The sequence below is a fragment of the Cololabis saira genome, chromosome 21 (genome assembly GCF_033807715.1).
Source record: "Cololabis saira isolate AMF1-May2022 chromosome 21, fColSai1.1, whole genome shotgun sequence".
Taxonomy (NCBI): domain Eukaryota; kingdom Metazoa; phylum Chordata; class Actinopteri; order Beloniformes; family Belonidae; genus Cololabis; species Cololabis saira.
In genome coordinates this window covers 13,162,895-13,183,724 of record NC_084607.1, presented here as the reverse complement: position 1 = coordinate 13,183,724, position 20,830 = coordinate 13,162,895, and the positions used below count along the sequence as shown (strand labels likewise).

General features: G+C 39.5%; 3 protein-coding genes across 3 annotated transcripts; 2 read left to right on the top strand and 1 right to left on the bottom strand.

The window, feature by feature from the left end:
- Window positions 1–1,805: 1,805 nt before the first annotated feature.
- LOC133422591 (suppressor of SWI4 1 homolog) lies at window positions 1,806–8,870 on the bottom strand. The gene is made up of 13 exons (XM_061712607.1): window positions 8,688–8,870; window positions 8,303–8,473; window positions 7,303–7,404; window positions 7,178–7,228; window positions 6,805–6,975; window positions 6,549–6,625; window positions 6,145–6,252; window positions 5,906–6,029; window positions 5,742–5,820; window positions 5,426–5,555; window positions 5,180–5,337; window positions 4,671–5,087; window positions 1,806–2,776 (listed from the first exon to the last, which is right to left on the bottom strand). The coding sequence occupies exons 1-13, from the start codon at window positions 8,700–8,702 to the stop codon at window positions 1,821–1,823; spliced, it is 2,559 nt and encodes an 852-aa protein (XP_061568591.1). The 5' UTR covers window positions 8,703–8,870; the 3' UTR covers window positions 1,806–1,820.
- A 2,249-nt stretch (window positions 8,871–11,119) lies between these two features.
- angptl6 (angiopoietin-like 6) lies at window positions 11,120–14,601 on the top strand. Its single transcript, XM_061711600.1, has 6 exons — window positions 11,120–11,592; window positions 11,674–11,811; window positions 11,903–12,110; window positions 12,903–13,096; window positions 13,901–14,171; window positions 14,265–14,601. Exons 1-6 carry the CDS (start codon window positions 11,128–11,130, stop codon window positions 14,447–14,449), a joined length of 1,461 nt encoding a protein of 486 aa, XP_061567584.1. The 5' UTR covers window positions 11,120–11,127; the 3' UTR covers window positions 14,450–14,601.
- A 132-nt stretch (window positions 14,602–14,733) lies between these two features.
- Window positions 14,734–20,409, top strand: icam5 (intercellular adhesion molecule 5). Its single transcript, XM_061711550.1, has 11 exons — window positions 14,734–14,963; window positions 15,938–16,219; window positions 16,325–16,642; window positions 17,082–17,318; window positions 17,505–17,807; window positions 17,900–18,160; window positions 18,399–18,725; window positions 18,815–19,051; window positions 19,130–19,357; window positions 19,465–19,731; window positions 19,853–20,409. The coding sequence occupies exons 1-11, from the start codon at window positions 14,912–14,914 to the stop codon at window positions 20,008–20,010; spliced, it is 2,670 nt and encodes an 889-aa protein (XP_061567534.1). The 5' UTR covers window positions 14,734–14,911; the 3' UTR covers window positions 20,011–20,409.
- The last annotated feature ends 421 nt before the right edge of the window (window positions 20,410–20,830 follow it).

Here is a 20,830-nt window from a genome sequence, read left to right as displayed (position 1 = left end):
AACATATATACAATTTTTTTTAAGTGAAAGGTGCAGCAGTATGAGGTAGACATAGTTGTTGAAAGGTGCATTGTTACAACATATGATTGTGGTTATTATTATTATTATTATTATTATTATTATTATTATTATTATTATTATTATTATTATTATTATTATTATTATTATTATTATTATTATTATTATTATTATTATTATTATTATTTGCTAATGAGCTATACTCTGGTGAAAATCAAAGAAATTGCAAGTCAGGTGAAAACTTTGAAGCAGATTTTTCCATCTGTAGCTCAAAATTTTGCTTTTGAGCTACACTTAAGACTTTATGACCTCCTGTTTCACTTTACTGGTGCAGCAGTTGGAGGAACATTACATTAAAAAAAAACATGTAATGGTGTTTTATAAAAAAAAAGAGAGAGACTGCAATGGGCAGTAGACAAGAATAGAAAGAAAAGAAATATAGCCTGTTTTGTCAGACCTACATCTAGAAATATCATCTCACTAAAGGTATCTATCATTGCTGCCAAGTGATTGGAGTTGAGGATTAAAAAACCTAAGATTAACCCGTGAAAGATATAGTAATGATGCTGTTCAGAATCGTTTCTTGCTGTAGCTTGTATGGATGCGAAAACATGAACTTCACAGCCACTAGGGGGCGCCAAAGCCAACTGTTCTGCCTCTTCTGGGTGGAATTAAAATGAAATATCTTTATAACTTGTATGCTTAAAAATAAATGTAAGATAAATAAAAGAATGAGATGAGTCGTAAAGATAAGCTTTGGCTCATGTTTTTGTGTAATAATCAAGTCAAAATTGTAGGACTAAATCATCACGCTGGGAGCTACGTACACCGACAGCTATGGTGGGAATGACATTGAAATTGACAGGTACCATCATTCCAGTGAGGACATGGAAGTCCAACGGTGTTGTACGATCAAGAAAAAGTTATCCTTGTGGGGAATAAAAACATAGGATGAAAACTGAGGTGAGGCATTTCCTTGGGGTTTATGTGAGGGTGGGGGTGTTAAATTAGCCATACTCACTTATAAGTATGATGCATTCATTAAATGTGTATTTTTATAAGCCTATGATTAGAGGCGTGTTTCTGATTTATAAATAAAACCAGTTATTTTATAAAGTGACTTAAAATATTAGGCCTGTTGCTGCTGTCAGTTGAGTTAGTTGCAGTCTCCCTCTACTACATTTGCTCAGGGGCCCAAAGTGGCAACCAAAATAAACTACTTTGGGCCCTTGAGCAAGGCCTTTTACCCTGATTGCTTCCCGGGGCGCTGGAATAATGGCAGCCCACCGTTCCTAGTCTAACTAGTGATGGGTTAAAAGCAGGGGACAAATTTCGGCGTGTGTTTTAATATATACTGACTAAAAAAATTATTATTTATTAGAATATTTATTCGGACAATACAGTTAGCTAAAGTCAAGTTAAGCTTTTGATGCAGTACTTTTTTTTTTATTCAAAAGAACCAGAATATAGCAAACTGAAGTAAATGTTAACGACTTTGTAATATGTTGAACATACACAGACATTTCTAATATATTATGTATTATAATATATGCATTTTTTGATGAGGATAATATACAAGACTGATATTAAATATATTGTATTTGTGAATAGAGAATAACATTTTTCAAATATTATTTTTCCTGCTCTGAGTGAGATATCATCAAATACATCTTTATTGTAGACTGTTTCAAATGTGACATAACAGAACATTATTCATTGAAAATAAGACATTTTACATTTTTGGAAATCAAAGATGAGATGAAAAGAGGATGTATTTTACACCAAACCACTGAGCGGCAGCTCTACTTCCTCATTTGCACCCTCGTGTTGTCCTCTGAGGTCTTGCCACAACATGCCACTCTTATGCTGTCAAACACAGCCATGTAGAGGATGGGATGGATGCACATGTTCAGGGTTGCCAGTCCTTTGGAGACTTGGTACATTTTGTAGACCCAGCACACAGAGTTGAGAGGATTGTGGACTCTCAGATACAGGAGATAAGTTTGCGAAACATGATAAGGCACAAAGGAAATTGCGTAAAGCAGAATCACTGACATGACTAGAAGGCCGATCTTGCGTTTTTCAAGAATTGTGATACTAACACTTTGCCACACTACCCGTACCACCACACAGTAAGAAATGAAAGTAACCAAAAAGGGAACAAGACACCCAAACACAGTCAGAAATAGTTTGTAAGTGAAGTGAGGCTTTGCATCATTAGAGATCCTGTCACAGAAGGACACGCACAGGGTCTGGTTATTGTACTCATGATGACAAACAGAAGCAAATTTAAGCACTGGGCAGGAAATCACTCCGACAACAATCCATATGACGACACTAATGGCCTTAATGTGTGCAGGCTCCACCTTTGAGCGAGTAAAAAATGGCCACACAAGGGCCACACATCGGTTCACACTTATCGCCATGACAAAGAAGATGCTCACGTATAAGTTTAGGGTGAAAAGAAACCTCTCGATCTTACACATGGTGTCCCCGAACATCCAGTGTTTCCCCAGTGAATAGTAAACGATCAGCAGGGGCAGGGTGAGGATGTACAGCAGGTCACTGATGGCCAAGTTGCAGGACAGGACAACGCCAGAGTGCCAGTTCCCTCTTTCTCTGAGCAGCAGCAGCCGCAGGGCGAACAGGTTTCCTGCAAGGGCCACGACGAACTCAACGCTGTACATAGCAGGCAGCAAACCGATCTGAAACCTCTCACACGCAGAGACGTTGAAGGCCATCCTGGCTTCAGCTCCAACTTAGTTTGCAATACCTGTACCTAGAAAGCAAGCTAATTGTAACAAGTAATATTAATTTTGAGGCAGGTTTGATTAACAGTTACAGATTCTATTTATGATTTTGAAAAGCAGAAATAAGATCATTAACGTTAGCTTACCAAAGGCAGGCATGCAGGCAAGTTCTGATAAACTAAGAGGTAATTTCTTCAGTGAAAACCGTTAAGAAAACACGAGACGCTCATCAGCGATCAGAACTGTCTCATCCTTTGACACAAGTGAGAGACGTGGAGGGTTGACATGGATCTGTGAGTCATTTCCTCATACCACTAACATGCATTTCACAATTTGAAGAAGCAAATCCTTGTTACACCAACGATTGCATTTGTAAAATGGACCTAAACACCGTAGTTCATATGGCAGGGACTGCGTACAAAGATGAGTCATGAGATGCGTCAAAGCTGATTTTTACAGTTTATTTTTAATTGCAGTCTGTCGTGGGTGAGCCTGGCCGTAAACGTAGAATATATTTCTCTTGCTACAATGAAAATGTAAAATAAAAAAAATAAAAAGCTTTTAAAAGTGCTTTTCTTGACACAACCCTTCCTACTTAGCCAGGCTTAAGACTGTGACTGCGAGTGCCTTGCCATGGAGAGCTGGTATCGAACAGACGACCTGGGCCACAGCCACCTCTGCTGCTGCTAACCTGATTGAGCATCAGCAGATGTGAGCACTTGGATTAACAGTCATTTTTAATAGCACCTTTCTGAAGTATTCATGTAGAATGACACCAATGGGGAAAGACATCAGTAGTTATCTTAAAGAAGCTAATGTTACTGCCTATTCCTGTGGAAAAGGTTTAAAATGCTGTTTCAGAAATTTAGTACATTGTATTTATCCTTTATTTTCTATAACCAGGTTTGATGGCCTTTTTTGGCACATCTGTCCCATCAACTCCACTCTCAGCCAGTTGAAGCAGATGGCTGCCCTTTGTGACTGGTTCTGCTTGAGTCTAGCTGCTGAACAGTTCTGTTCCCCTCAACGTGGTGCATGCTCAGAAAGGGGGTAATCACATTGAACTGAACAGATCCAATCTTGTTTTTTTGGCTACTTTTCAAAATAGCATTTTACTGGTTTGGTATAAATACTATGATATTGGAGTATTTAAGGGGAATTGCACTGAATCCGTTTTCTGATTTTGAATGCTTTGGGATGACTTGTTATAAATAGGTGCCATAAAAATGTGTAATTACAGTACAATTAGATGCTTTTATTCAAACTGACTTAATTGAGGAAAACACAATTTTAAGCTGAGAAAAACATAAGCATAGCAGTGCATTTGATCGGCAGCATCAGTATTAAGATTTCTGAATGGCCCCAGACAAGCTCAGTCGAATACTCAGCGACTGTCTCAAATACTAAACTTAACAGGAACTAAAAAAAAAAAAATTGTATTCCAATGTTCATTTTAATAGGCTGCCAAGAGTTTTTAAAATTTTCATTTTTTTTCAACTCAAAGAACCAGAAATTATTAAATGACAATCTTATTTATTTAAGTACAATCTTAAAGTGAAAGATCCATGTATGAAAATAACATCTGTACATGACCGATGAAGTACAAACAAAAGAAAAAAAAAAAAAACGGAATTCCCACCACGAAACTTAAGGCTGAATTGCAGAAACGGGCATTTATTTGTTCTGAGGTCTGCAACTATAATTCTGACAAAAAAAGGGGGGACATGTCGTGAACACGTCCTTATCCATTGACAACTTGTGAATCTTTTGTCCAACTGTCCTCATAAATATTGACAAAATGCCACAAGAGAGCAGAAGTCTGCACGAGTTGACGTCGTAGGTAACTCAGTGCCACCTCCTGCAACAAAAGTCCAAAAACAGTCTGCTGTGAAAAGGCAGCTCAGCCTTTTCCCTTCCTCTGTTTGAAGCCTTGTTTTGTTCCTCCACTCTTGAAGCCCGACTTACCCCTCTGATTTTTAGATTTGTCTCTATTTTTATTTCCCTCAAATTTCTTTTTTCCATCAAATTTCTTTTTGCCACCAAATTTGTTTTCCCTTTCCCCAGTGTTCTTTGAACGGAAGGCTTTTCCTGCAGGGCTCCTATTCTTTCCAAATACTTTTTCACCCTCCTTGGACTTCTTCCATACTTTTCCCGGTTGGTCTTTCCCTTTTCTGTCTCTTTGCTGGCCTCCCGGACCTGTTCTTTTTGGTGATCTGGAATCTCTGTCATTTGGAGATTTCCCAGGGGACATTTTTCTCTTCTTGAATGGTCCATGAGACTTATCCGAGAACTGCCTCTTTTTGGTTTTTGGAAACATATCTGCATGGGGAAACAAAAAAAACCAACAAACTTAGTCAGGTTATAAAAAAGGTAAGCAGCAAAAGGTTTGCAGTACATTAAGTTATATTCACCTTCGTCTGGCTCTTCCCCCACCGCCTGTCTGTAGTACTCCTTGTCATCGTCAGATTCAACAGTCGCCCTCTCACCATCCTGCAGCCCTGGATCCTCCACGTCACTGTCATCCTCCTCTTTAGTTTGCTTGTTCTTTATACCTTCCAGGCTCTTCTTTCTGTCATAAGAAGAAGAAGAAAGGAAGTCACTGGAAAGAATCAAGCACAGACAAAAAAGAAAAGTAATATTATTTATATCCAACTTACTTGTGCTCTTCTTGTTTTTCTTTTTTCAAAGAAATATTCTGCTCCTGTTTTTTCCTCCGTTCTTCCTTCTCCTTCATCCGGGCCTCCCTCCTCTCAAGGATCTCCTGGATTTCCTCCTCCGTCTTGGTGACTATATAGTTGACAAAAGCATATTTCCACTCACAAACAAGTTGCACAGGAACGGAGATGGAGCAAACTCATCTCTAGATGAATCAGTAAGCGTTTACTTTTAGAAATACATCATAGAAGTCATTCTGCTTTTGTCATCATTTACACCTGAACATAGAGCAGAAACAAATTAGAGGAACTGACTTACTCATGGAGTGGTAAAGGATATTCCCATCACCCATCCCCTCCTGGATCTTCATCAGCTGCAGAGTCATGCGAGGACCAATCTGAGGACAATGTAATGTTTTGTTTAGATGATTTCAAAAGCATCACTGAAGAATTTTAAAAACTATGTTCCTTCTGCTGACGCACTTCAGTCAAACGGACAGCACTCTGTTGGGATGCCATGTTGCCTCTTCCGGAGTAAACCTGGGGAAGTTCAGTTATGTTGTACTCTCCATCTTGTTCGGCTTCACTTTCTGAAAGGTTGGCTCCCCTGAGTTGTTAAAGCAGACGGTATTTGTCATCAGATCATGCAGACAGACACAAACTGCCAAGCTGAAAATCTAAAACCCCTCATTACACAACAGAACTGTAACTTGAAGCCTTACTTTATCAGCAGCTCACTGATATCCTCAAACTTGCTCATGTTGGGACACCTTTCCTGCATCAGCTTCTTCACGCCACGGCTCATGCCCACAGGGACGACCTTCAGGCTGCTGCAGGGTGGGAACAAAAATCACGTCTTATTTCTGATGGCTAATAAAGACAAAATGTGTCAACTGCGTGAGGGCTCATCAGCGCGTTTACTTTGGACATGCATCACTGAACAGTCAAGTCAAAGTCTGTCATCATCTGAGCCAAACTCACAGCAGTTTCGATTGAAATTAAACCTTTGAAAAGACATCAGACTTTTTAATTTCTCACAAAAAGCACTTTCACCTAGCTGCAAAAAGTGTTTTCTTTATTTAAAAAACAACTGCAATCAATAAAATAAAGGTTGTCATGTACTTACTAATGTCGAAATTGAATTTCCTGAGTTGCCGGGTCATAACTAAGCAGCACGCACCGCTTGATGTTGTTGAGGTTCACCTGAAAAACATCTCTATTAGACCTCAGGGTATAACCTTTCATGGGGCCAAATAACTTGATGGAGAAATCAGAAAGCGTTTACTTTTGACAAATCGTCACATGTATTCAGAAGACTATACTTTCATCATGCCAACCAGGGTTTTTACTTAGTCCAAACCTAATTTCACTGGTTTACATACCGTTTGCACATTTATAGAAGGAAACATGTTTTGGAACATGGTGGTTATGAGTTTGACGTGCATTCCCTCCACTCCAAAGTTACTGAGGACGAGCAGTGGGTGATGTGTGAACTGCTGCTCGTGCATCCTGTGCTTCTTCAGAGATGAAACCACATCTTTGACAAGAGAATACTTTGAAAAAATAAAAGTAGTAGTTAGGAATCTGAACATGAAACTGAAAAAAATATCTTATAAATGGTTTAGGTAGACTGGACACATCAGTGCGTTTACTTTGAAAAACATCATCTAACAATCAAGATTTGAATTATCATCATCTGAGCCCATCATTTCCATCAAAGAGTTGCAGGTTTCATCAAAGTTCCAAGAAATTTACCTTGAGGACTTTGAAGTGAAGCGTGGGACCTTTGGGAAGTCGAGCAAGTCTCTGTGAGGACAAGACCCGGATTATTGGATTGACAGCAGCATATGATTAACAGGTCTTTTTGTTTGAGCTCTTACCATGTTGACACCGGTGGTGGTTTTGCTAAAGATCATAAAGTGCGTCACTCCCAGTGGTCCCGCCACGGCCACAAAGTCTTTCAAGACGTTATTTTTCCGGACCTGGGGTGATAACAGACAGCAGCCCAGACATGGTAAATAAGTGTCAAATATTTCAAACCTGAACATATAGTAAACAAATCTTCCAAGATCTAGAGGAGTATAAGATGGTTACATCGAACACCTGGGAGGGAAGGGGGTTATAATTTAAGGGGTAACCTAAACTTCAAATCTTTATTTGTGCGTACAACAAAAAGAAGTTTTTGTGTATCAGTTTGTGGAATTAAACTGTGGAATGGTTTGAATTTGGAGTACAAACAAAACAATTTAAGAAGAAATATAAAGAAATAGTTGTATTGTCTTCATTATCAGATTGATATTCTGTTTCTTTTTTTCCGACAAAGTTCCAACTTTGTAAGAAATCGTAACTGTCTGAAAAAAAGACAGAATATAAAGAAATAGTTTATTTGCGGTATAAAAGTGAAGACTGTGTTTAAAGATCACCAGCTGTGTGTGTTCTATTTCGTCATGTTGTCTTTGTATGTTTATATACTTAGATATAATATAACTATGATATAAATATAATACGTATATTTATATCATAGTTATATTATATTTATGAGAGATTACATCTGGTATTAAACCGGTTATTTTTGTAAAAATTATATATATTTATACAAATTAGTGTATAGTATAAAAAGTAAATACAGACATATCATTTATGTTTAGTTGTGGAAAGGGGGTGGGATTAAATAAGTTTATACTTCCCCCCCACACCTTTTCGAACAATAACTGAAATATGTGTTTTGATGTTGTTGTTTTTTTCTTTATGTGGTGGAATGCTGTATTTGTTTTCTTATCTTTTTTTCTTATTTTTTTTTTTACAAATGTTCGAAATAAACAAAACGAACGACCACCTAAGGTAAAGTGGTTTCAGGTAATAGTAGTATTAGTATCAGACCTTCAGGGACTCTGCGGTGTACGGCTCCATGACTCTCCGCATGTCCAGCACGAGCTGGCCCACGTTTTTCCCGACCTGACCACGATGGAAGACGAAGGAGTGGGGGACGGACGAGTACGTCTCCTCGGCCACATGGTTGGCCACGGCTCGGGATTTCTTCTGGTGCTTGGTCTGACGGGAAGAAAAAGCACGTGGTCACTGTAGCGGATAAACTGATTTTAACACTAGCGTTGCTTACAAAGTGGCTACCAACTACACAACACTAACAGAATTCCATCTAAGATTTTATTTATATATATTATTACGAAAAAACATTAATCAACAGTTAAGCTCGCATCGGTTAGTATTTTTTCAGCTAACCTGCTTGCACAGGCCGCACGCTTACCTTTGATCTCCCCATGATTTAAATCACAGCAGTCTCGATGAATAGACCAACAAAAAACTATTAGCAATGTGTTGCTAAAATATATTAAAATTACCAAAAATGACTGCTCATTATTTCGGTAAAAGACATTCAAATGTCTACTTCAAAGTGACTGGAGCTCCTTCCACATGGCTCTCCCAGGCAATGTGTCACACATGAATATGTTCGTCTCAACACGGTGGGCAATGTTGGTTCCTAGCAGAGAATGTCTGCCTGCAGTTCACTCTTGTGACCACTAGGGGGAAGAAAACAGACGTGTTTCGAAAGGAATGGTTTAGTGAAGTTTTTTTTCTTTAGTATGTGAAATTCTATTTACATCACACTGTGGTGTGCAGCTGCAAGAGCATGAACTCTTACAGCTGTATATATGTTAATAAGAGTCATTTGTCTATTACTGTTTGCAATTACTGTTTGCAATTATTTAAATCTGGGTTCAGTGAGCGGAACAACCGAAGACAAATTCCCTTTCTGGCATGTTCATACGTACCCTACCCAATAAAGCTTATTCTTATTCTTAAAGGTTATGTTAGTATCCTTTTATTCATTATATTCATGTTGTAAAATACATACATTACACTAAACTTTTTAAAGTACTTAATCAAAAATGAGCAAAATTAGTAATTCATTTGGTTAAAAACGTCAAAAAAGACAGAAAATAATGGAAGATCGGGGTAGAGACAAACACACCAACACACACAGTTTTTAAGTTCTCATTGTTATCCTTAATAGGACATTGCAATGACGTCCAGTCTTTTTGCTCAGCCTAACCCTAACCTAACCTCCCTCTTTTCTTTATCCTTGCCCTGACTTTAACCTTAACCCCACCCTCTCCTGTACCCGGCCTGACCTTAACCTCACCCTCTTTCTATATCTTTCTCCTAACCTCCACCCCCCTCTCCAAGTGTCTTTCAACGGTCCGACCACCCACCGTGAAAACATGACAGATTATCATGAAAGATTATCATGATTATCATGGAATGGTGTTGTTAGATCTCCATGTCTGACAGTAGCCGTTACTACTATACGACCAATGAATTGTGCACACCCCCCGATTTTTGACCTTTCTGATATGGCGATGCATGAAACAGGATTGAGAATACATGCAGCAGTAATGGCATTAAAAATTCACAAATCTATTTTTAAAAGCACTGCTAAGATTATAATGCGTGTTAGAAAATTCTGAAGCAATTTGTATTTATTGAGGTTCCCTTAAGTTGTGATTTAAAATATGAACCTGCTGTCTATTCAGAATATTCTCCCTATAATGCATGTGTATTATTGGCGTGCCTCTTTTATAAGTTTCTAATTAAAGGAAACTGCAGTTTGCAGTGTGCACATTGAAAATATGACAACTGCACGTCAGAGGAAAAATAAAAGTCATGAATCAATGAGCAGATGATTGGAGGAAAAGTCTAAACCTTGCCATCAGCACACTACCATACTGGTTCAGGTACTTGTGAGGAGAAATCTGTGGCAGGATTGCAGGTTGTCGTCAGAAGGGGGAGGCATCCAGATTCCTGCAGGGACCACCCAGCCAAACAAGTTCTGGGAGGCGGCGTCATTGGGATAGTTTGTAGTTGTCCTTCTTTTGAGAGCCTGAGACAGGAACTCTGCAGATGAAGAGCAAATTCAGCTCCTGCTAAAACCTGCTGCTGGTTCTGACCCAAATGTCTGCGTTCGGCTTCAATTCAACATCCATCGAGAGCCTGTCATAGTTTTTATTTTGGAGGCAGCAGGTTGTTTATGTATCTCTTTATTATTGAACATGTGATTTTTTTTTTGTTTGTTTTTTAAAGTCTCAGTTTTACAGGAATCGTGCCAGGAGTTGCTGCTGCACATTAGAACCAACCAAAGAAAACCCTTTCCAGCTGCTGAAGTGAGTTACAGATGTTACAGATTTATCTATCAATATCAGTATTTTGCTGGTGAAATAATAACAAAATATATTGTAAATCTCCTATTGTTGCATACACTAACAGAGAAAGTGATTTATTTGCAAAAGAAAATATTGCTTGACAAGTATTATTGTTAAAAGTTTATTGTTTTGGGGACAGAGTGGTACATTCTTTTTAATTCTTAAGTAAGTGATGGAATTTTTACTTTATTTGTGGTGTTGACAGTTGTTGTGATGCTAACTGCTCTGTTAAGTGTAATATTAGAGGGGTATTGATTCTGCCCGGTTCATGTTGATTGGTGCCTTTTCATTGTTGACATGCCAAGTTCCAGGCAGGAAGAGATGTGTGTACATTCCAGAGAAACATTTGCTCACTGTCAATAGGCTCAGGAGACTCTTGTCATTCAGTGCAAAATGCATATTATTGCAACCAAAGTGTTAGAAATGATTATTTTTGGTGCTGTTGTGACCAGAGCTTCTCCTGCTCCAACAGGGTGTAACAGATTCATGGAAAGGTTGCTGGCAGTGGGTTTGACTCTTTTCCTCACACTTTGTGTGGACACACTGGAAGCTGGAGGACAGACGGAGGGAATCAATGGCGAAAACATACGTCCACCACGTTCCGCAGATACAAAAGCAGGCCGTTGCTCCTACACCTTCATTGTTCCCCAGCAGAAACTGACAGGGGCTCTGTGTTTGAACACACAGTTGGCCAGGACCAACCAGTCCGAGGTGGCAGCGCTGCAGGTGGAACTCAAACGGCAGCAGGAACAGCTGGACCTGGTCCAGCGCCAGCTGCAGCAGGAAGCCTCTCTCGCCATGGAGGTAAGAGCACTGCGGAAAGAGAGCAACGACATGAATTCTCGCATTGCAGAGCTCTATGCACAGCTGTTGAATGACGTCATCCATAAGAAGGACCAGGCTTTGGAGCAGCAAAGGGTAGAGAGCCTGCTGTTAAATGCTACAACACAGGTGAGCAGAGAACTGCAAAGAAAACTAGATTATATCTTAGTCATGATACAACTCATATTCATGTCTGCATTGGGTGCTCAGGCACTGCAAGTGTCCAGTAATTACAGGGAGCTGGAGAAGAAATATGGAGCTCTAACCTCCATGATGAACTCCCAGAATCAAGTTATTGCCAAATTGGAGAAGCAGTGCCAGTGTAGAGAGTCCAGCCAGACATCTCTGGTAGGAAGCACAATGCTCTGCATGTTTCAAACGTGTCGGATTTGTTCGTTGGGAATTACAAGTGTGTTCTCTTTTCTGTTGGTCTTAACAGGAGGTGACTGAACCGCCAAAAAGCCAGTCTAACCTGCATCATAATTACAGCTCTGAAGCCAATGAAATGACCAATGACGTTCAAAGGGACCAAAGTATTTCTCTGTCACCGCAAACAAAAAGAGGAGGAATGCATTCCCTCCCGGCGACTACCATCAATACTCCCACTGACGTGCCCTTTGTTAGCTTCCCGGTCACAAAATCCCCAGGTACATCAGTGTGAAACATGTTTTATAGCATCATCTGATTAGACCCAGAGCTGTGTGTATAAATGTGTCAGTCATCTGTCGGAGTTATTCAACAGCTCAGACAAGCAGCAGAAGCTGATGGAGTCAGTGGCCTGCTGGTAGAAGTCTTATCTCTGTGTAAAAGCCTGAGCAATGTCAGAAACAGCAAGCAGCTCTTATCAAAGCACAAGCTTTACAAGAAACACAGCAAGGATAAAGTTGCACAACTCTTTCGATATAAAATAAGCCAACAGCCAACAGAACCAAAAGTCACTTTGATGGTAAAAAGTCTCAGCGCAGCACAGATCGTCACATTTAACCCATGCTAAACTGCTTGTCATGAAAAATCCTTAGTCATTATTACGTGTTGTGTGGGAATTTCTCAGTGTGTATACATTCTGTCTGTGCAGATTCCTATGTTCATCTTATCAGTGTGACATGAGACATTGAACATGTGCTGAAGAAAGAAGTCTTCAGCGCTAAATAGATAAACTAAAGCTGCAGTATCTGTGATCTTTCTGACACTGAAATAGTTTTATAAGACACTCTGAGAAAAACATCTTCTTTGTGTTATCTTAGTACCCGGTTAAAAAAGTGCATATGTATGGCACAGGTTACGTTCATGTAACGTGATATAATAGTAATAAGATATAATAAAACAATATACTAGTATTAAGTTAATGGTTATGCATTTAATTTCAACAAAATATACAACATATCTGCATGTTATTTCTTTGACCCCTTTACCTGTTCATCCCTGTGGGCCTTCCTCAGGGCCGTGGCGGGACTGCCAGCACGTCCTGGACTCAGGTGAGACCACCAGCGGGATCTACCTGCTCCACCTGCAGAGTGCCAACCGAATCCTGCAGGCCTGGTGCGAGCAGAGTCACGCTCAAGGAGGCTGGACGGTCATCCAGCGGAGACAGGATGGCTCCGTCAACTTCTTCAGGGCTTGGGAGCAGTACAAGGTGAGGGTCCTTTTAAAAGCCAGAGAATAACCGGTTAGTTGTCAAGATATTACAAACCAAAAATATGTGTTGGTGGTGATATCTTCAATAAGTTTAGTTGCAAACTAAATAGTCATTTCAGCATATAATATTAATCATTTAAATTACCGTATTTTCTGGACTATAAGCCGCTACTTTTTTCGTAGGTTTTCAACCGTGCAGCTTATACAAAGGTGCGGCTATTCTGTGGATTTTTCTTCCACCGCTCAGGGCGCTCTAACCGGAATTAAAATCAAAACTAAGACAAAATAAATGCAAAGAAGACGCTACTTCTTCTTTAGCAGATAGAAGTAGGTAGAAGCAGATTTCAAACAGATAAATAGATGAATAAATACCGGTTATTTTCTCTTGGTTCTGTCCCGTTTTAATCAGCAAAGTTGCTGCTGTGACAAAAGACACCGTTAGGAAAGGATCTATTTAGGTACAAATATGTACGTACATCATTTACAGTTCAAAATGGTTCTGTACATGTAGTAAATATCTAATCTAAAAACATAAATATCTGTGGCTTGCATATCTTTTTTTTTAAATAGAGCGGATGCAGCTTGTATGCAGGTGCGGCTTATAGTCCAAAAAATACGGTAGTAATCTTAGTCAGTCTTCAGCAATTTTCAGTAGTTTTCTCATGAAAAAGCTGCAAAACTGTTGAGGCTAAATAAGAATCTTTGCACCATAGACATGTACTGAATATTCACAAGTTGTCTGGCTTTGAATGAGATGAATGAATGCGAGTTAAGACTAAACTAGTGTATTTTGCTGCTACAGCAAGGCTTTGGGAATCTAGACGGAGAGTACTGGCTCGGCTTGGAACACCTCTACTGGCTGACGAAGCAGGCAAAGTATAAGCTGCGAGTGGCCATGGAGGACTGGCAGGGTCGGCAGGTGTTTGCTGAATATGACAGCTTCTCCCTGGAACCAGAGAGCGACTGGTACCGCCTGCGCTTAGGACAATACCGCGGAAATGCAGGGGACTCCCTCTCGTGGCACAACAACAAGGCCTTCACCACCCTGGATCGAGACAAGGACAGCTACACAGGTCTGCTCCCGCTCAATGCCTCTCTGTCATGAGGTGGCTTTTTTTTTCTTTTGTCTGTCAGTAACCTTCTTTACTTTCCTCTTTTTTTTTCAGGTAACTGTGCTCATTACCAGAAAGGAGGCTGGTGGTATCACATGTGTGCCCACTCCAATCTGAATGGTGTGTGGTATCGAGGGGGACACTATCGGAGCCGTTTCCAGGATGGGGTCTACTGGGCGGAGTTCCACGGAGGGTCCTACTCCCTCAAACGAGTTTCCATGATGATCAAACCCACATAGCTGGATCACGGACGAGCCAGAGGCAGAAAAAAATAGACAACATAAAAATACAGGAAATATATAAATGTATAGTGTGAAACTATCTTCTTTTTCTTTTACTGTGTCTGTGTAACCAATGTTATAAAGTGAATAGCATGCACCTTAAATAAATGACTGAGTTGAAGTTGTGGATGTTTCAAACAGCCTTTGAAAACATTTAGTGAGAGAATATGGGTGGAGAGAAATGTTTTTGACAGTTGTGTCACAGTTTCCTGTTTCCTGTGATTCAGGGTGGTAAATTTCCTCACATGCTTTCATTTTTCTGCTTACCGATGTATAACTGACAGCAGCAGGCCATAACCGCTATAGCCCATTGTAAGCTGCAATTCATCATATCCAGTTCCTAACACTGGACTGAACCATCCTAAAACCCACCCTGCTTCCCCATCCATCCACCTCCCTCCTCTGGAGTGCTACTCTAGCATGCTGCCTCTCAGGATGTTGGGCCTTCTCATGTTCATGCTGACACAATGTGGTGAGTGATAAATAATGATGCTCTCAAACGGCTTGGTACTACTTGGTACTACTAAATGTTAAATGTTTGTTTACTCCTCAATTAGAATTTAAACATATTCAAAAGTTGGGGATGATTTCTTGCTTGCATTTCATTTCAGCAGCTCCACACCCCTGATGTGTGGATGCACATGAACTCTGGTAAATGTGCAGCAAATAAAAAAAGTAAATTATAAGTAAATTATTTAGTTTATTTTCATTAAGTTCTATTCAAAGTTATCTCAAAGCCGGAATTTAACTGCTAATTGATCACATTTTGAGAAACTATGTAGGTGTGGTAGGTGTTATTCGGTTAGTACGCATAACTTCCTCCATTGAAAATATCTTCAAAGCGATTGTTAAAAGATTGTTGATAGATCTTACCGCGTGAATCGATTTAGAATAATTTAGAAGTTATGTGTCTGAAGTTTCAGTTCAGTCTTTGTGCACGTGCTTTTTGGGAAGAGTATAAATTTAAATGTTTAAAAATATACACATCAATTTATTATTTATGAGTTTGCACAACTTTCCGTGACATCAGACTACACAGCGTCATTGTTTTTTTTTTTTTTCCATTTTCCTCCATCACCCTCTGTGTTTTGCTGATGTATTTTCATAATAATTTTAATTAGAAGACACGGAATACAATAAAGCAGAGTATTAGTCCAGAAAAACACATATCACCACATTAAAGGTAAGTTTATTGTTTATTTCCATTTCATTTGAGGGTCTTTTATTTTTAATATAAGTTACTAACATAAAGTAATGTTAAGTTTTGCCAATCCGAGCTCATGTTTGGTTTTATTGAATGGTGGTAAAGTTTGCTTGACTACATGACCTGTTGAAAGCTTCTTGAACATAAAAGCATGCAACCAGAGCGTTAGTGATGCACGTTAGCGATGTTTGCCACCAGAGGACAGCAAAGTCAATGTAAAGTTTATGCTTGTCGACTCACAGGTGCAGATGATGGCTGCTTCCCAGACCCCGACCTTCTCATCCTGGAGCCTCCTGTGATTGTAGGAGAATATGGAGCCAGTATCTCTCTCCGCTGCATCGGACCAGTAGATGATTTTAAAGAAATGTCCTTGTGGATTGGAAACGAAAGCATTGTAAATAATGATGTCAGAAATAATGTCAGCCACACATGGACTCTGACAGACTGGGATGTCAACGCTGAGTGCATAATGAAGCTAAATGATACTCATGAATGCACAAAAAAGGCTGAAATCATTGTGTACCGTAAGTGTGATTTCAAATTTTTGCAAAGCAAAGAAGCAAAAAGGCCATTTATAAATTGTCACTAATAACAGATTGTTTATTTATTTTTTTGCTTTGCTTAAACAGAAAATCCACAAGTGTTTCTCTCTACAAACCCTGTAAATTATTTCGTGGAGGAAACGCTTTACGAGGTGCAGTGTGATGTCACCAACGTCGCTCCTGTTCAAAACCTCACTGTCACATGGTACAAAAACGGTGAAGTCATTCGCACCGACTCTTTCTCAGAAGCAACCAAAGTGCCAGTGAACATGTCCTTGAGTTTGATGGTAAACATTAGTCGAGGAGAGAATGTGGCTCAGCTCAGATGTGAAGCTCGGCTGAACCTCAGCCCACAAGCACCCCAGCATCCTGTCACTTCTGAGATAAGCAATGTCTCAGCGCGCTGTAAGTAAATATTTTGTTTCCAGACTCAAAGCTTTTTCCTTTAATTTTTTTAGTTTTCATCTTCAAAAACTTCAACGTAATATTTTAATGACTAAGTTTAATGACTGAGTTTCGCACAAACAAACGTGATGACATTATTGTGTCTGAGGGTGAAACCGTCACCCTGACCTGTGATGTGGAAGGGTACCCTGCTCTTGACTTTGAATGGAGCTTTGATGGAGAGAACATGTTTGAGAACACAAAAAAGCTTAATGTAACACTAGGAAACTATAGTAAAAACTACACTTGCATGGCTACCAATGTGTTGGGAAAAGTAACTAGGACATCACCATATATTGCTGTTGTGCAATGTAAGATTCCTGATCCTACTCATTCATCTGCAAGTGCCCAAATACTGCATATACATGTTAAATTAATATGTCCTGGCTTTCATCTGCAGATAGACCATTCTTTAAGGACTGTCTGGATCATCACAGTGTTAAAGAAGATGAGTTCAGTTTGGACAAATGGCCTTGTGAAACTGATGGGAACCCTCCACCTACTGTTAATTGGTACTATCGGGGTGAACTGATCAACCCAAACAAATCACTCAGCAGGAACGACTCAGGAACCTACACAGCTGAGGTTATTAATAGCATTGGCATGAGCCAGACCTCTTTTTTGATCACAGTCCAATGTAAGTGCACGAGACATCTTTCACAGTTAACATCACAGTTAAACACACTGTTGTTAAATATCTTTAATGCATGTTCCTTTGCATGCCTTTGCATGTCTTTTTCCTTTCATTTTTTTAGTTTTCATCTTCAAAAACTTCAACGTAATATTTTAATGACTAAAAGCCTGTCGTTTTATGCCTCCACAGATGCTCCTGAGTTTCGCACAAACAAACGTGATGACATTATTGTGTCTGAGGGTGAAACCGTCACCCTGACCTGTGATGTGGAAGGGTACCCTGCTCCTGACTTTGAATGGAGCTTTGATGGAGAGAACATGTATGAGAACACAAAAAAGCTTAATGTAACACTAGGAAACTATAGTAAAAACTACACTTGCATGGCTACCAATGTGTTGGGAAACGTAACCAGGACATTTCCTGTTCAAGTGGCACAAGTGACCACAAATCAAACCTATGTGGCCACACCACCTGAGACCGATAAGAAAAGAGGTACTGATAAATCTTTTTTGCTGCTGATCTCTCATTTCCTAACGTGCACTAAATGAAGGCTCTGAATGAATTTGTTTTCTTATAAATTACAGATTGTGGCCTTAAATTGACGCCTTCTGAGATTGTGGTGAAATTTGGAGATCCAGCTGCAATTAACTGCAGCACATCTGAGAAAGATGTTCAAATACTGGGCTGGGAAACTCCTGTCAATCCCATAGATGTTGAAAACCGTACCTCCGTACTTTGGAAGACTGACAAAGTGGAAAAAGTGGAAAACTGGGATTGGACAATGTACTGTTTTGCTACTTTCATGGATAAACAGTGTAATGTGACACCAACCATCACTATTTACAGTGAGTTGAGTTTTGTGTCTTCAAGAAAGCGATCCCACAAAATGTTTGATACAGTAACATAACTACCTATTGCAAAACGTTTCATTAAACTTGTAAAGTGCCACTTCATTACATACGAAAGATAAAGATACACAGATACACATCCAAACAAAGAAAAAAGATATTTTTTTACGTGCAAGTAAATGAACTATACAAAAACAACTTACAGTATGATTCTTCCCCTTTGTTTGATTTACAGAGACTCCAGATGTTGTGTCAGTTTCTGCAGTGGGTGCTGATGCGATGACTGAGGGCGGCGAGTACAGGCTGAAGTGTGACATTATTAATGTGACTCCTTTGAAGAACCTCACTGTAAAGTGGTACCGGGACGATGAAGTTGTGTTCACAGAACAGCCAAGAAACATCACTGGATTCCAAGATGATTGGTCGTCTACTTTGACAGTCACTCCTAAGAGAAGTGACCATGGATCAGTTTATAAATGTGAGGCTGATTTGGACCTCAAACCTGTAGGACCAGAGATCAACCTTTCTACTTTCTCATCACCATATATTGCTGTTGTGCAATGTAAGATTCCTGATCCTACTCATTCATCTGCAAGTGCCCAAATACTGCATATACATGTTAAATTAATCTGTCCTGGCTTTCATCTGCAGATAGACCATTCTTTAAGGACTGTCTGGATCATCACAGTGTTAAAGAAGATGAGTTCAGTTTGGACAAATGGCCTTGTGAAACTGATGGGAACCCTCCACCTACTGTTGATTGGTACTATCGGGATGAACTGATCAATCCAAACAAATCACTCAGCAGGAACGACTCAGGAACCTACACAGCTGAGGTTATTAATAGCATTGGCACGAGCCGGACCTCTTTTTTGATCACAGTCCAATGTAAGTGCACGAGACATTTCACAGTTAACATCACAGTTAAACACACTGTTGTTAAATATCTTTAATGCATGTTCACAGATGGTCCAAGTTTTTCCTGTGACAAGCAATATGAGGTTGTCGTGAACGGTGAGGGCGGAGTACCATGTGAGCCAGAGGGATTACCTCCACCCAGCATCACTTGGTTCAAAAATGGAAACAAAATAGATACCCCACAGCGCTGGGGACAGGAAGACAGTGGGAATTACTCACTTAGAGCAGAAAACCCACACGGAACAGCGGAACATGTGTTATATATTGATGCTCAATGTAAGTTTCTACCTCCTAACATTTTCTTTTCTTTGTATTTCCCTGAAAATAGTTGCAAATCACTTGAAATTGTTTTTTTTTCAAATGTAATTTATTTTTTTCCACAGATGCCCCGGTATTCAAGGATGGGAATATCAGCATGTATGTGATCCCTGGAGAAAATGTGACTTTGGAGTGCAGCGCTCAGGGCAACCCCAGCCCTGACGTCGAATGGAAATCCCCCCTTGCAGGAAGTGTGCAGGGGCCCGCTAAGGGGCGCCAGCAGATCATCATCACTGTCACAGCAGCCACGTCTACCAACGCCAGCCCTTACATGTGTGTTGCCACGAATAAAGTTGGGAGAGTGACAAGATTTGTCTCACTGGTGGAGAAAGGTATGGTCATTGACGCTGTGCAGAACACTTGTGAACATTTAAATCCAACTTGCATTGCACAAAGTATTGAGAAGTGTTGTTTTAATTGGCCTGTTTGTTTTCTTTTCTGCTTGCCTTACAGGCTTAAACCATGAATCCTACAATAAGCTGTGGTTGCTACTTTTACTGGTCCCCCTCGTAGTCCTGATTGTAGTCTGTTTACGCAAAAACAAGAAAAAACAAGGACGTTATAGCTTCATCACAAACACGGATATCCCCTTGACAGCAAAGTCTGCTTGAATGCTTAGTTGATTTATTTATGTACATGTCGAGAACTGTTGTAAGGATAACTGATATTATTGTGTTCTGTTTTATTTCACTGTCGTTTTATTCTTTCATGCTCTCATTTTTTTCCCTTTCACTTAGATTTTTGTAAATTATATAAGCTAATTCTCATCTCAGATGTGTTAAACCCCCTACACCAGTGTCTCCCAACCTGGGGTCCGGGCCCCCCTGGGGGGGCGCCAGAGATCTCTGGGGGGGGCCCCGCAAAACTTTGTCTGCTTTGAGGATATGCAGTTGTAAAATTTTTATTTGCGAATGAGTCATTCATAAGACATTGTTAGGAATAATTTATGAATGTATTTTTGTGTTTTTTATACACTGGTGACAAACACAGGAAATGATTTCATTCCTTATTATTATCATATCATTACTCAACATTTAATCTAATCCGACAGGTTGTTAAAGGAAAAATGTAAAAAAATGTTGGTCTCATATTAAAAGAGACATTTTTCAGAAATATTTTTGTCTTTTTATGTTGTTTTGTGCGTATTTTATACATTGGTGACATTTGAGAAAAAAAAGTGATATGTATACAGAGTAAGGAAAAAAGGTTGGGAACCACTGCCCTACATTGTATGTTAAAACTCTGGACTTTAAATTACATTACATAATTGCATGTAATGAACTGAATATATGACAAATAAAAACCAATTTGTGACTAATTAAGATATGGTTTTGCATTCAAATTTCCTGTTTTACCTCTTAATTATAAGTAATTCCAGAGATTAACTATGTGATGTGTTCAATCTGTAAGGTTCAAGTGTTAAAGCATCTG